The 16,517-nt window shown below is 40.1% G+C and overlaps 2 protein-coding genes across 10 annotated transcripts in view; one reads left to right on the top strand and one right to left on the bottom strand.

Annotated features, from left to right (window-relative positions):
* Nucleotides 1-16,517, top strand: part of PLD5 (phospholipase D family member 5) — a 205,141-nt gene that overhangs the window by 181,495 nt on the left and 7,129 nt on the right. For all 5 annotated transcript variants that reach the window (XM_090135364.1, XM_090135361.1, XM_090135360.1 and 2 more), the window contains 3 exons: nt 8,572-8,769; nt 12,953-13,092; nt 15,010-15,175. In XM_090135364.1, coding sequence (XP_089991490.1) covers nt 8,572-8,769; nt 12,953-13,092; nt 15,010-15,175 — 504 coding nt within the window. The remainder of the gene's footprint in view (nt 1-8,571; nt 8,770-12,952; nt 13,093-15,009; nt 15,176-16,517) is intronic.
* The window catches only part of LOC116228578 (uncharacterized), a 54,778-nt gene that overhangs the window by 11,046 nt on the left and 27,215 nt on the right, over nt 1-16,517 (bottom strand). The window lies entirely within an intron of this gene.

Consider the following 16,517-nt stretch of genomic DNA (forward strand, 5'->3'; position numbering starts at 1 on the left):
GCTCCTTTCCTTCCTAAGCAGCCCTTTTCTTTAATAGAATGAACAAAAACTGTGTTTGAAAAGAGAAATGGAACCAAGTTACGAAATCTAATTAATGTGAATTCTGCAGTAAAGAAATAAATCAAGCTTGATTCCGGAGAAATGGTTTCTTGCAGTTTCTTGTTTGCTTTTTCCCTGAAGAGACATTTGTGCTTGCTTTGAGGGGGTTATGAAACTGTAAACTGAAAAGTCATTTGATAATGATAAATTAGGCTGTGATTATGCCAAGTGATATTAATTATGCTGATAGAGATTATAGCAGGAAATTTTTAACTGATTCTCTTCTGCCTTCAGGCTTGCTCTGACAGGCAGTGAAGTGTTGCTGTGTTTGGTTTGCTAGTGGAAGCACCAGCGGAGTTAATAAAGCCCGAACTTCCACTCAGTGCTGTGTTGGGTTCCATGGGAACGTCACCACACAGTGGCCTGTGATTTAAACAAATTTGATTTGTATTGTTTGAAAAAGTGCATTTATTTTTGATCAATTCCATACCAATGAGCAGATAGCTGAAAAACAAGGACTATTTTTGTTGATGCTGTTTTCTAATGTGCCAAGGACATGGGGGATTTCTTGTTTTCTACTTTGAAGATACGTGGGTATCTCTTCCGCACAAAGCTCTTCTCACACCGTGCCATGAGGTAGAAAGTCCCTTCATTGGCATTTCTAGCTTCCTCTGCCTCTCTGCAGCAATATCTGTCAGCAGAAATGAAATGCTGAACCAAATTATCAGCTCTGGAATTATCTGCCTTATTGTGGCAGCCTTTTACTATTAGGAAATAAAAGCAAAAATAACACATGAAGTTGTAACTTCTCTGACACTTCTAATCTGTGAAAGCCACGGACTGAGATCTATCAAATGTACTTTCTAGAGGTGAGAATTAAAGACCAGCAAACTGACAGAGGCTGCCAATTCAGTTGTACTCTAGCAGAGTACAGCTAGTCCATTTTGATGTCCCTTCTTGTCGTTTGATGAGAGCATGGCGTGGCTTTGTACCGACGTTCAATGCAAATGCAATGTGCCCCGTGCATCGACTGCATGACCTCTCCTCAGTCACGTGTTCAGGCTTATTTTCAGCACAGTGGCTTGAATGACAGTTTTCCATTTTCAGTGATGGGATCTAGTTTCCAGCTCAGGTTGAGACTGTATTTTGATGTCAAATGGAAGGGATTTTTTTCTACTTTAGTAGAAACTCTGCCTGCCAATTATGTTCAAGTTGCTTAAAACCAAGATGATAGAGAATTAACCTTTGACTTTGAGTGATAACAGTGTTTATGGAAGGTTGAAAGCAGTGAAAAAAAACAACCCAGAAAACTTAGCAATTTGAAGAGTACCATGAGTACCATGGCAAAGAATATACGAAACCATGTAAGGAGTGCTGGCTGAGCCTCAGGGCCCAGTGCTTGTCACTGAAGGGAGCAACCAAGGAGGAGAAAACACTGGGACTGACAAGGAACAAAAAAAATGAAACTGGGAAGAGCTACTGGACTGGGCTATGGTAGGGGCACAGATGAGACTGTACGAATTTAGAAAGCTAATTCTGTATGAAAAAAAAATAAGGCATTATTTACACAGAATTCTTCTAATACAGTGTCAGTATGTCAAACTAAACAAAGCTGCCAAACTGCAGAAATGCTAGAAAAGATGCCTGTGTAACCTTACCCTACTTTGTACATAGGTACTGCAATAATGTTTACTGACATATTTGGTTTTTCCCAACATTTCTAATTCTTCCAGATGTGCAGTGGGTTACCCATACTAAATCAACAGCATTTTGCTTTTCGTTACTGAACAAGCTTTAGTGCACGCTACTGAAACTTCTACAGAAAGGTGGGTCATTTAATGCTTTTGGGAGCTTATATTGTCTTACATATCTCAGTACTGTTTTCTTCTTTATTGTAATAGTCTGGAAAACCATGAGCTTAGGAGGAAAGACTCTTCATGTGCAAAGATTTTAAAACTTTTCTTGTCAGTGCCACAGTGATACAGGTCACCCCCAGTTTGCTCGTACAGTAAAGAACACTCAACCTGAATAAATACACTATTACCCAGGTTTTAGGGGTTGAGCTGTACTTCTCTGAATTAACTCTTGACTTATATCTCTTATGTGACTTTCTTATTGTTCATTAACTATTTTTAATATAAATTTGGATCTTGCAGAAACACAAACATCCTGTTCTCAGTAACATTTAAATACCATATTTGCACACAAATACTACAGAAGCCTGGGATTCTGTTTATCCATCTTGTGACTCAGTGCTTTAAGGTCTGCAAAAGTGTAAACCCTTCCAACAGGTATTGTTTAGACTTTTTAACTGTTGTTTTATGCAGTGTATTTTGTTACCACATAAGAAACCACATAGGACAAATGAGTCCCGAAGGACAAGGTGATACAATTGATAACTCCTATGTTAATTAGACAAATACGGAATGTAGGCAAGGCACCAGGGAGGTCTATGAACAGGTCTTGCAAAGTGATACATTGGAGAATGGTTGAGAGTTTAATTCTATGAATTTCTGAATACCATTTCTTCAATAAAATTGCCCACAGAAGACAGCAGCAATAATTTCATTGTAATGGTTAATCACAGCATTTAATGCTTGAATTCCTAAATGATCATCACATTTTCAAAGTAACAGGGAACATAGATAAGAAAATTTATTTTGCCTGTTGACAATTTTTAACATCCAAAGAACTTATGTCAGGTAGCTGATGTGAGACAGAGTTTTACTCACTTTCTGAGAATGTAGTGTTTTACTACTTGTATTAATCTTTTCTATTTAGTATTTTCCAACAGTACTATAGGTCTCGTTCTTATCTGCATGGAAGGGAAAATTGGAACTCAGAGCAGAAGCAGGGCTATGCTGGATTTAGATTTCACTGAATTTTCTCTCTTGTTTCTAACACAACAAAGCTGTGAAGCCTCTGCACTGTATTAAGAGCCAAGCATGGCAGCAGTATTCTGGCTCTGGATGCACAGGGTTTGGTTGCAGGTTCTAGCGAAGTGTTAGCTGAGGTTTGTGCTTTGCTGTTTTGGTGAGCTCTAATGCCTGCATGTGTTCTGCGAGACAGGTGAGGAAGTGCTGCAGCCTGCGCAGCCTCTTCAGAGTCAGGTTGTGTTTTTGTTGTACATCAAAGTGACAGCCACCCGAGTGGGGTCTGTTACACCTAATGAATTTGTGATGAGTGCTACTCCTGTAATCCCATTAGAGACAAGCCTGCTACAACACTCCTGTCAAACACCATGGTACCAAGAAACGCTTCTCTCTATCTCAGATCTCCCAGCTTTCCTTCCCCTGGGGATGGTCATCCTGCACTAGGGCTGCAGGGCACCCAGCACATCCTTCCTGTCCCTCTCAGCGGGTTTGGTGAGGGCTGTGGAACAGCGGTGTGAAAGCAGCCATAGAGTGATGATGCTGTGTGTGACTGGAGAGTCACTGAGCACTGTCTGCTGCCAGATGGAAACAGGAGGGAGATGGGAGGGGTGTCACATGAGGCTGATAACTGAGTGAAAAGGAACCCAGTGTCTGGAGCCCAGGCTGACCACCTATCTATAGCACGTTATGAGAAGGTCCTGAATTTACCACTGAAAATATCTGCAGCCTGCTGCATGGTGGTAATTAATACTGTCTGTTATTTTCCTTCAGAAGCTACAGAAATTCTGAGGATCTTTTAAACCTTAGTAATTGACAGATCACATTTCTTGTTACTCCACTGCCCTAGTGTTGTCATTCTGCTTTTGCTCAGTCGTACATTTGGAAATTGCTCATTAAAACCCCCCACAGACCTGAAAAGATAATGAAATACATTTTCAAACACAGACAAAGGGCAGACAGGAGGCAAACACATGCAGCCCTATACATAATGGTCTGCTGAGTAAATTTAGAGTTCAACAACAGACTCCCTGTAGTTATTCCAGTGCTTCCCTAGCACAGGCAATGGATGGCGCCTGCAGATTGTCTGAGCTTTCAGGCAAATGGCAGCTGGTGCCTCAGGAGAGCTGCACAGCATTTTCAGGATCGGATGATCAGACTTCAGACAGAGCAATCATTAAACATTTTTTTAAGAAATTAATAAGGAATTTTCTAAAGCCTCCTGCTCTGCTCACACAAGTCAGATACTACAAGCTGTGAACCAGATTGTGCCACTCTTATGTAGGTCAGATAGTACCTTGCCTACACAAGGGGGCTGTTTCCTAGAGTGTATCCCAAGATAAATATAGAACACACTGTCTGGTCTGTGCACTCTGGGCTACGGAGACAACATGCCCTAACCCCATCGTCCACAAGTTTCTAAAAAGCCTTATTGTTTCTCACATTATGGAACTTGAGTGTTATAAATCCACAACCCTTTTGTTTTAGATTATCTTCCCTTGTTTTCTCATTTTGTAAGCAACACCTACAAATGTGTAAGAGCAAAGAACAAGCAAAAATTTCTATTACTGAAATCTTGTTTACAGTCCAGTCTAGTAAGTTATTCTTCCTCTTGTCACAAAAATCAGTTTTTCTAATTAGAAATACTTAATTTTCTAACTTTCTATTACTTTTTGCAGCGTAATTGTCTTCTGTAGTTAGACCATCATCATACAGGGCCACTGTCATTTTTCCTTGAGTCTTTGTAACCATTCACTTCTCTGGTGATTTAAGAAAGCACTTCCTGGCAAGAAATATAGATGTTCATTTGTTAGTCTTTAATAGATACTCTGTACAAATGGAAATGGTGTGAGCAATAACAAGGGTAGCCCACTCTGTTGTTTTTATTCTTTGAAAAGGACACTTATGGTGGCTCTTAAATAAGGAAAGAGAGGACACAAAATTCCCTGTTCCCAGATGCCAATGTATGCTTTGAAAATATCAACTAAAATATCACAACTTTTTTTCAGATTTTCCTATCTCAGTATTTCAGTTCCATTTTGAGGCATTCAAATTTGTGACTTTCATTCAGATTTATCTTCCATAGACTTTGATTTCTTGAGACCTTCTTCGCTTTAATTTTTCACTGGTATTGTCATTATTAAGTTAAAAGTTGCTTTTAAAACTTGGACTGAAGAAATACTTCCTTTGCCTTATAAGCTCTAGACCTGGAGGAATTTACCGTATCAGATACCTTGGATGATGCTTAGCTGCAGGTTTCAGTCAGTGGAAGTCAGGGAGCAACACTCAGATTTTGATTCTTTCAATATAAATGTTTTTTCTGCCTCTCCTGTGAGACTATTGAGAGAAAAAAAAAAAGTCTGTAATAAAAAACAGCAGCTCTCAAACTGAAGGGAAATTATTTTCCCTTATCTAGATGACATACAACTTCATACTAAATCTGTCACTAGCACATCCTTGCAACCCACTCTCAGAAGTGCCTCCAGGATGACAGGCTTTGTGATTAACTGGGAAAAAAGCAGTCTCTCATCAACTCAGTATGTGAGTAAAAACAGGCTCTGTGTAGAAGATGCTTCTGAAGCAGAAGCATCACGTTTTAGTCTCCAAACCTACTTAAGGCTGTTCTGCAACAACAATGGGGCTGCGGTTTCTGTGAATTTTTTTTGTGCTGTTTTCCTTTCAAGGTGACTTGAACTAGACTGTATCAAGCCCACAGACCAACATTTAACCTCATCTTCTAAGGAAATGTGCTCTGCACAGTAAGCATATGAGTTGCTGTCTGCCCTTTTCCGGTAACTTTCAAGCTACTTTCCAAGTTCAGGCAACTCTGAACTGAATTCCATAAAGCTTAATGAAAACAGGCAGCTGGAAAAAGAAAGTAATTCTTATGCCAGAGGAAAAGTAGGAGTCCGGTCTGTATCACGTACCGGCGAGCATGTGTGGGGAGACTTCTTATCATGACTTATCATTATTTCTTATCATCCCTGCTTCCCAGAAGCAGGGAAAGCTTTGATCACTGTGTGCCTCCAGAGGGGACAACTGCACGATGCAGTACTGTGGGCAGCCGGGTTCATTACTGCAGGGTGAACCTGGAGTGGTGTCACTGAAGCCCATGTGCCAGGCAAGGTCTGGCTGCAGCCTGCTGTTTGGGCACAGCGAGCACTGTGGAGCACATGCAAGGTGGGTTGTAAAAATGGCAGAGGCACAAAGCGGGTAGTACAGCAGGCTGCTTCCTCATCTCTGTAGGTAAGGAAGTGCAGAGGCAGAAGGGCAATGCTTTGGTTTGCAGAGAGGGAGAAAGCACGCTTCTCTGAAGAGAGCTGCTCACACAGATGCAAGGCTGACAGCCTCTGGTTTGCTGATTGGTCGCTATTTTATCCTTCTGCTTAGTGGAGGGATAAAGTGGAATAGTAATAGTGGAACTCAAAAGTGAAAGGAAACCTGTAACCACATAATTATGTAGGAATCAGCTAAGAGCCATGAAAAGCCGATTAAGCTGTATTATGCAGATACATGTAACTGAATATTATTAGTGAGTCCTCTGCAATTACGTGCCTGGCAATTAAGGGAGCAGCATTTGCAGTGCTCGGTGAAAACAGAGATAATGTACAGTTTAAAATGTTTGGAGACAAACAGTGCGCAGAGGTCAGAGACAGCCTAAAACTAAAAACAGGAGCATCTTCAAAGATAGCGGCACCCAGGGGAAAAAAAGAGATGTTACTCCAAACAGACTGGCTCAGATGCTGGGCACAGCTTGGAATAATTTGTATTTATCATCAAAATGAATTTACTGTCTTATGAATAAGATGCTGCAGTGCAATAAGCAGTCTGTGTTTTTCAACTACCCACAAATTGCTAGCTGTACAGGTTAATGGAGGAGTATCTTATTTTTCTCCGAATTAAATGAAAAAAGTTCATAGTAATATTAAGACTTAGGCAATAGCAATTCTGGGTAATCTTGGCTAAAGCAATTTGGTAAATATTTGGGAATGAGGTTGTTAAGAGTTGTATATTCTGATGTATGTGGTACTTCCAACTCAGGGACTTGAAGACAGTGCCAACCATCGTACTTCCTTCACACTGCAATGTTGGGATCTGCTGTTTCCCACCACTGGAAGGGAGCAAAGGTTCGGCTCTATTCTTTTGTATTCCTCTGCTCACTCTTGCAGTGTTTCTTATCTGCAGACAAAACTGTGCAGGAACAATCTCCAAGATAACTGTGTGTGTCTCAAGCGTTCACACAGGCTCTACAAAAACATACACTCCTCTCAGAAACTGCCTGATGTGACTGTGGTGAGCTCATCTGAAGGAATGCAACCAGTGAGGAATTTGTTGTGTCACTGAAAGCATGAGCATGCAGGAGAACTCACATCCTCCCTATTTTCTTCATCATGTCAGGAAGACTTTTGGGACATGCTACCAAGAGAGTGGGCTTGCAGAAAAAAAGCATCGGTCCTTTAAATATTTGTTCTACATGTTGATTTTCAACAGGAACATGCAGATTGGCTTGGTTTTTGAAGATGGCTGAAGTAATGTGAAATGTAGATAAGAGGTCAATAGCTTTTGTGCCCACAGCAGTGCTTTCCTGAGCCTAGTGTGTAAAGAAACAAAAGGTAGAGAGAGGCTGTGTCGTTACACTTTGATTTCAAAATCCAGAATCCAAAGAAATAACTTGTAAGTGGAATATATATATAAAAGTTCAACGACAGAAATACTGGGTATGTGTAATCAATCAGATCTCTGCCAAACCAAGACTTCAGGATAATCACGAGATGTGCCTTCACTTATATGGAGTATGAAGACTGTTAAAGCATTTGATTGTCTCATACTACTTACATTTGCTTCAGCTATTTTCCCTCATCTTTACATGTGAGAACAGTGATGCTTTCAAAGTGCTTAACTGTCTCTGTTTTCACATGCAACAAAACTGATGTCCAGAAATTTGGAGTCTGTTGGTGAGGTACCACAACAATGGTAGTGCTAAGAATCAAATGTTTTTGTGTCTTAACTGTGTATTCCACATTCTGGATCATACTGCGCGTAATACACCCAGCTACTGAGAGTATGAAGGATCTGTTTTGTTCATGCATTTATTAGAAGCTGAAGATTCGTATTTCTTCTTCAGCAGGCAGATAACTTAAGCTTTTTGCTTTCAGCTTTTCTGAGAGTCAGAGAAGACAATTTATTTCTGATGTAAGAAGCTGTCACCACTAGCACTGTGTGCTCCTGTCACTCAGCAGAAAGGAGGCCTTCTCTGTAAACAAGAAAAAAAAAAAAGGAAAAAAAAAAAGACCCATCCCAGCTGAATTATAACTCTTGGGCAACAGCTGCAAGAAAAAAGGTGCCTGTGACAAATGGACATCAGCTCTCAAGTTGTGTCCATCTCTCAGGCGTGGGGTACCGTCAGGAACGTGGCTGCGACACAGCTATGCATACAAAACTTGTTACAACTTCAGCCTGCTTTTGACTTTGAAAATTTAGCTCATGCATTTTCCTTTAACAGAGTACTGTTCATGAGTGTTCCTGTAGCTGAGAATAATACCACTGAGTCCAAGGTATGCCTCTGGAAGTCACATTTAAAAAATGTTTACATTCTTGCTGCTTATTTCCACAGATCCCTCAGCCAAAACACCACTAATAACAAGAACTTTTAATTTCACAGATGAAAGAACTTGGTGTCATCGTGTACAACTGCAGCTGCCTGGTCCTGGATTTACAAAGGATATTTGCCCTGTACAGTTCATTAAAATACAAGAATAAAATACCTCCAAGTTGGTCTAAGAGACTCTACGGGGTGTACGATACTCAAAACAAACTGACGCTGCAGCTGAATGAGACAAAATCAGAAGCTTTTGTGTCGGTAAGTTCTGAAATGAATTGCAGAGAGGGAGGGAAGGGGAAAGGATTATTTAATATGTAAACTACAGTGCCTCTTTACTGAAACAGAGGTGTTCAACAGTTCTCTGGATGAAGTCCAACACATGGCTGTGTTCTCCCTGACAGATAGCAGATGGTTTTATTTCCACAGTTCAGTACTTTGGCTTTTATATCTTCTATTTTATTTTCTAATGTTTTGTGGCTCTTTGAAAGCACCTGAATCTGTCTTCAGGAAAGCACATAAACCCTTTAGAAATTAACAGGACTACTGATGGAAATTACCATTAATATGAACTTATGTGGTGTAATTTAAGCTGGTAAGTAAGCACTTCTTTCAACTGACCCTAAGAGAAGAAAATGTGTATTACTGCTATGTACTTAGCTGCAAGCAGCTATTAACGCTGAGATGAGACTTGTGCAGATGACTGGAAACACAGATATAGAGATAAGACCACTATAGCTGTTATCTGTACCTCACTCTGTTGTCTGGGAAAGTGGTTATTTCAGTAGTTGAAAGGTTTTAAGAAAGTTTTATCTTTTCCTGTGCTGCAAAAGAAACTAATCACAGTATATTTTTACATTTTGATTTCTGTGAAATTGTTCTTATCTGCAATTTGCCATGACTGAAAACTGGTGCAGAATATGAGCAATATTCTTATTCTTTCCTCTGTAATTTTCACCACTTTTCTTCTTTCATCTAGAAAATGGTAGGGCTGACCTTCAAATTAGCTGATTTACTTAAAATGGTGGATACAAGGTGAATAGCTTGGAGTAAATGAATTCTTAATCAGGCATCCAAAATGTTGTATTATAAACTTAATGTCAGAGCTTGAATTTTTGTACATGATATTTATAAGGATCTTCGCTCTTCCCTTGAGACGTTCATGCTTCTGTAGAACATATCTACTTTTATTTTTAAATCATATTTTCAAACATCTAAAATTCAAGTAGCATTCCCTGTGGATTCACTGCCTGTGTGTTTGTATTTTTAATGGGAAGAAATGGAACACTCATCCTTTTCAGAAGTGATGTAGCAAAACTGGAAAAAAGTACACAGATTGATACAGATATTGAAGGATCTTTCCTTTTGGACATTATTACATGAGTAAAATAAAACAGCCTTCATAATAGGAATAGACTGAAGATTTTAAGAGTTATTTTCCATTCTACATGAAGCAAGGGGCTGTTTTATAGCCAGCTAAGTCTAAAGCAACATGAAGTACGTAGCACTCAATTTTTATGAGCTACTAGCACTAGATGTTGATGCAGATGAGTAGTTAAATGGGAAAGGATTTACCTTCACCTGCTGGGAGCCAAGAAAGTTCAGGTGTCCAAGATTTTCAGACTTCTACAGTCACTGGAGAGACAGAGAGCTGTTCTGGAGTGAAACAAGTGATAATCTGAAGTGCCTAAGGCAGCCAGAACTAACAGTCTTCTGAGGAGACATATACTTCTATTGATTCTGGACAGTCTTAAGGACTGGCTCAAATAAGGAGAACTGACTTTAAGACAGCTGAGGAGCTGCAAAATGAATTCTACCTGAAGTCGTTGCTGTTATTAAAATTATGTGAACTCCTACTCTCTTCTTAGCAATCTGTAAGAAACTAAGAAATGCTGCTGGAAGCCTTTCCTAGAGGGGGCACACAGTCATGTGGCAAAGGCCATCCTTAAGGGGACCATTAATTCTAGAGCTCTTACAAGAACTATTCTTCTGCAGCTTGCAGAACATGCAATTCTTCCCTGTGATCTGCATTCTCTTTTTCTGTGGACAAAAAGGCCCTTATCTTGGAATTCCACTTCAGAAAACAAACAGAAAGGAGTTACAGTAGTCAGAAGCTTAGATCAGTAAGTCCAACTCTGGGAACTACCTGAATTTGTAGTCACAGCCTGTTTCGTTACTAGGTTATCCATCGTAAGAAAAATAACTTTTCTTCTGTGTGAGCAGGCTGCAAAGCAGACCTGAATTTAACTGAGCTACTTCCACATGCATTGTTCTGAGATATTGTTCTGGTGCAATAGCAAAAGTCTGCTCACAAGCTGTTAAAATTTTTTAGATCTGAATTTGCTCCCATGTATCTTCTCTGGGGCAAGAAGAGCAAATCAGGGACATTCTTTATGACACTCACTGTCTATCACCAGCAAGTCATCCACTTTGAAACGGTCAGAGGCCTTGCTGGTATGAAGGGAGATGATGCCCATCACACTGCACTCAGGAAACACTTCTTCATTAGAAGAATGGGTATCCCCATTTCAGTGTAGTGCCTGTCTCTGTGCTTCCTTTCTCCTCAGTTAGGAAGATATAGGTGAGGGTAAGAGTTATACTATTGTTTTGTTTTGATCTACAAAGTTTGCTTGGTATGGTGAGGAAATTCTATCAATAGATTCAGTTCTTTCTTCCAGAAAACATGACTTTTCAATACATTTCTCACCTACTAAAAAAATTCTCAAAAATTCGGCAGCTGGGTATCGGCATGCCCATCTGAAAGGCTGCCCTGGAGTTTTGTGGGTTTGGTGGAACCAAGTGTTACTACCTTGGCTATTCCTAAATTACCAAAAAGAACAGTCTGTAAGAGGCTGGGAGCTCACTTCCTCATTGCTGCCCTTCTCATGGGGCCTGCTTGTGCTTGCTGCACGGATGTATCACACAGTGCTTGCTGTCTTGACAAAGTACTATCAACACTGAGGAAAGCACTAAAATACCCACGATGACCAGAGGTCAGCCATACCAAGAGGTACCAAATGGAAGGCTAAAAAAAAAAAGAAAAAGGACATTTAAAATGAGTGTTACAGGGAGAACAGAGGTTTTTCTTCTAAGTATCTTTGACTTCCTAGTCTTTTTAATGAAGGCATCTGAAAATGACAATGTGTAACAATTCCTTTGTTGTTCTGTGTGACTTACAACTTCTCTGCAAGAAAATATTGAGCATAAGAACAGTGCAACAGCCTCTTTAAATTTCAGATGATATAAATTATGTTTAACAAATTCATTTTACACCTTTTCTTGAGTCTAGACTTATTCCTTGAAAACGTATTTCACTTTCAACCTTTATGCTATATAAAACAACAAGTATAACACTAAGTCACTGAACTTTCCTTCTTATAGTCAGGAGTCATTGCTGTAATGTTTCTTAGCAACAAGATCATCTTCCAGACTGGTTGAAAAAACACATGTTCTGTTTGGTTTTCTTAGTATTCAAGAATGCATCTGGAATACTGGTCTTACAATTTTGCTACTGTTAATTTTCTAACATTTTCCTAACTTCCTTATTTGTAAGAAGCCTTTTCACACCAATCAGTGACTAAGGCACTACCATCACTGTACACAGAAAGGGAAGGGAAAAAAAAACAACACCCCTAAAGAAAAAATAGACATGTAGCCTCGATGCCAGCCGAGCAGAAAACAAAGGAGAGATGGCACAGCAGCAGGAAAGCAGTGCATTGGCAAAACCAGCACTGCAGGAACTGGTACTTGCTCTAATTCTACAAATGCCTTTAGCAACTCCTGCTCACAGGCGCCATGAGCAGTTTAACAGATAGCTCCACCTCTTCTCTGCTGGGCAGAAGAGCAGTAGGCCCTGGCCTTTGTTGCAGGGGGGTGACTCTAGCAGGCTGTCACCTTCTGCATCTCCACACACAGACCAGAAAAGCTGAAATCCAGGCTTGCTACTTAACAGCTCAGTACCAGGTAAAACCTGAAGCCAGGTTTTAAAGATAAGCTTCTTGCAAAACTGCAGCATCTCCCTGCAACAGTGATTGAGTAAATGGTAACTTTATGGTCATTTAAAATGAGTAACATAACAGACTACTTTCTGGTAGTAAGTTATAGATTAGGTTCACAGATTTTACTCTATCTAACAGTAACCAGTCCTTGGACTCCACAACAGATTTATATGAAATGTAACACCTTCAGCGAGAGCTTCAGAGAGGACAGTTTTCAAGCTTGTGCTGTCTATATTTTACCCAGCTGTATCTACCTGACAATGTTTTCAAGGAAAAAATAAGCCTTGAAAATTACTTTGTATGTTTCAGTATTCCAGCAGGACGGGTAAAGTTAACAGTCTCTACTGAAATTCAGAATATTGCTTACTACCTTAAGACATGTGAAGGGAGAAGAAAAGAATCTGTCCTTCTATTTTAAATGCAATATTTGAATTTTGCCTTCACAGAATTCACCTAAACTCTTCTGCCCAAAGGACAGAGTCCTGGATATTGAAGCTATATACAATGTTATCGATGATGCCAAACAGTTTGTATACATAGCTGTCATGGACTACTTGCCGATCGTCATTGACACAAATGCTAAACGGTGAGTGTCCATGTGCAGGGCTAGCATGCTATCACGATGCCATAAGGTCTGCTGGAGATCATGAACCCACAGGAGATTAGTTGCTATGTGGACCAATTTCTTGGGGCCCAATTCTGCTCTTATTGAAATCAGTGAGAGTTCTGCCATTGACTTAAATGGGAGCAGAATTGGGACCTAAGAAGACATTTCCAGTTCAGGGTCCTAAGCTTTGGATCTGCCTATCAAAGGAACTCAGAACTTGTTTAGTCAGACCATCTGCAAGTGACTGAGACCCAGGAGTACAAGAACCTACATTTCCACGAATCCTGTTCCTTACACTGTTATATCCACTGCTTTGATACTATAACTACACAGCTATTCAACAGGAGAGAGAGTGTATGTGCATGCAGGAGAGACAACGTGCTGAGTTCCCATGAAGCATGGGAGATGTCAGTTTTATGGAAATACACAGATACATTAAAAGTCTTTCCAAATTCAGCATAGATCACATTTTAAGTTAAGTTGTATCATAACTGATAGGAGAAATGCTAAAAACAAAATCAAATCATTTTTAAACACAGTTTGTGTGAACCGTTAAAAAGTACCTATCACCCCAAACTGGAGCCACAATTTTATAAAACCATTCTACTCAGAAAACAAGTATCCAGTGATCCCTCAGAAACAGCTCCTATGAACAGAGCATCTCGTTAAGCTTGCTGTTCTACCCACACACTTTGATCACCATTAGGCCAAATGTACTTTTTTCCAGTTTTGTATGAAGATATGTTTTGTTCAACATGTTCAGAAAAAAAAAAAAAAAAAAAGTTTGGCTAATATACTGTGTAAACCATTTCAAATCCAGAAGAGGGTTTTTCAGATAAACTCATTACATACAGCTTCTCTCATGTCAATGGAATCCTGAGTACTGCAAGCTGCAGGAACTTCAATCTCACATCATCTATCCATCTGATCTCTCCTTAGATTGGAAAGGGTCTACATATGCAGAACTGCTGCAGTGTTGCACATGATGTTACTTTCTGTATTCCTCCCTTCTTTGTTCTCGTGCCTAAATAATCCAGAAATCTCTTGGATTCAGGCAGATCCAAGAAAGCCACCTGTGGTTTGCAACATTTTCTTTAGCACTCTGGCTTTGTATTCAAGGCATTGCCACAGCTTCCCTACCTGGTCAGCTTCCATTTTTTCACTTTTTTATTTTCTAGCATTACAGAAATCAGATTTTATTAGGTTGAATGTCTTGACACTGCTAGAACAAAAGTGTATTCTCTTTGTCTAATTTTCCTTGTCTTGATGTGCTTTCATCTTGGGAACACAAAGCTTGAACTAATGACAACAGGTATCTCTCTCACCAGCTGTAAGAATAGCACCATGGAGGCCAGCATCCTGTTTGTGACAGAAATTATCAGGAAAAAGCAGCATCCTCCTTTAACAATCCATCTCCTTCTGCTATTAAAGGATGTAGACACTATGCACAGCAGCAGCTCTCCTTTTCAAAGATGAACTTAACACAAGGTCTCTATTCCTCTCCCTGTAAGAGAGGGAGGAGGAGGGAGAGCATGGCAAAGATTTCATTGTCCCTGTTCCCTTACACCTGCAACCAGCAGAAAATCCTTCCTGTTCCTCTGCCTGGGCTAGGTAAGCAGCACCCTCTAGCTGTAGTACTCACTACAGGCAGTGATGCAGGAGCAACTGGCGCAGCTATGGGCCAACACAGCTCAACTATCCCCACCTGCACTGCTCCATGCCATGGCAGGGCAGAGTGACATGGAACAGGATGCTGGCTGATCTTCTCAGTGACAACTCTTGCAGATGAGATGAGAGCAGCACTCCTTAAGCAGGAAATTAAATTCACATGTGTTTATGGTGTCTTCTATGCTTGGCTGCCTAAAAATTTTTTTTTCTTTTTTTTTTAATCCACAGATATTGGCCATTTCTAGATGGGAAGATAAGAGAAGCGTTAGTTTTACGAAGTATTAAAGTACGACTCCTCATAAGTTTCTCAAGAGACACAGATCCCCTTACTTTCAACTTTGTTTCATCTCTCAAAGCTATCTGCACTGAAGTTCCAAGCTGTAGTTTGAAAGTTGTAAGTATAAACAGTATTCCTTCTTTGAAACCTATTTATTCTCCCCGCCCTGTCCTGAAAAAAATGAAGAAAATTTCACAACAGAGAAGTGGTCTTCATTAGTACCAAAGCCTTTGAATGCCATTAAAGAACACAGGAAGTGGATGAGGGCTGCCCTGAAAGTAATGCCTCCTATGTTACTATGTTGGCCCACAACATCAGAGGCAGATGGTGGTGGTACTGCAGCAGAGGCTGAACCTTCCCACCGATATTCCATTACATGTTGTAGCTGTGTGGCAGATGGCAGCAGAGAAGGACTCTGACACAGTGGCATCTGACATGGAAAAGCATATGAAGCAAGGGTGTTGGATTCAATTCCTCCATGCAGAAAAAATGGCACCCACTGACATTCACCAATGTTTGCTGAATGTTGATGGAGATCAAACAGTGGACTGGTGCAGATTTTTACAAGTGCAGCATGCAGGCTCTTGTTCACCACTGGCAAAAATGCACAGCTAAGCTAATGGTGGTGACTGTGTTGAAAAACTGTTCGTAGATGAGAATTCGTTTTATCAACTGGTATTACTGTGCTCTTTGTGCCTATTGTAGTTCCCATGGAAATAAGTAATAGACATTACTTTTGGAGCAGCCTACATAATATAGTAAACTAAATTTATTCCTAGTAGTAACAGACATTGAAATTAAGAGAGAAAAACAGAATGATGCCAAAAGGCAGTCTGTGTGGGGGACAGCTTGCATAAAACACTGCATCTGGTCTTTCACAGCAAAGCTAACCAAGGCAACTGGAGCCTTATGGCTGGTAAATGTGACAGCACGAATGTCTTTTAGTCTGGATTTGTGCAACCTTACTGTTCAACTGCTTATGCACAGCTTTTTGTTTATTAATTACAAAGTACAAGAAAAAATAATGGCCACCCAGAGACGGGAGGGTGTCCAATCCATGGAGGTGCTCAAAGCCAGGTTGGCTGGGGCCCTGGGCAGCCCAACCTGGTGGAGGGCAGCCCTGCTCACAGCACAGGGCTGGGGCTGGGCGGGCTTTGAGTTCCCTTCCAACCAAAACTATTCTATGACTCCATGAATTACAGAAAAAAAAAAAAAAAAAAGTACTGTTTGTGTTTTGCATGTTATGTGGGATCTATTATATGTATCTAAAAATAGAGATTTTTGCTATAAAAGGCACTGTTATTTCTTAAGTGAGAAGCAGCATAAAGTGTATTTTGGAGACCAACAAAACATATACAAATGACATGGCTTAAGCCACTTCTATTTTCATTAACTTCTAACTTGTTCCGTCTTTAGCACGAAAATTCTATATATGTTTTATTGAAGTGAAGTGGCACCA

Source organism: Phasianus colchicus, chromosome 2 (assembly GCF_987193195.1).
Source record: "Phasianus colchicus chromosome 2, bPhaCol1.hap1.1, whole genome shotgun sequence".
NCBI classification, from domain to species: Eukaryota; Metazoa; Chordata; class Aves; order Galliformes; family Phasianidae; genus Phasianus; species Phasianus colchicus.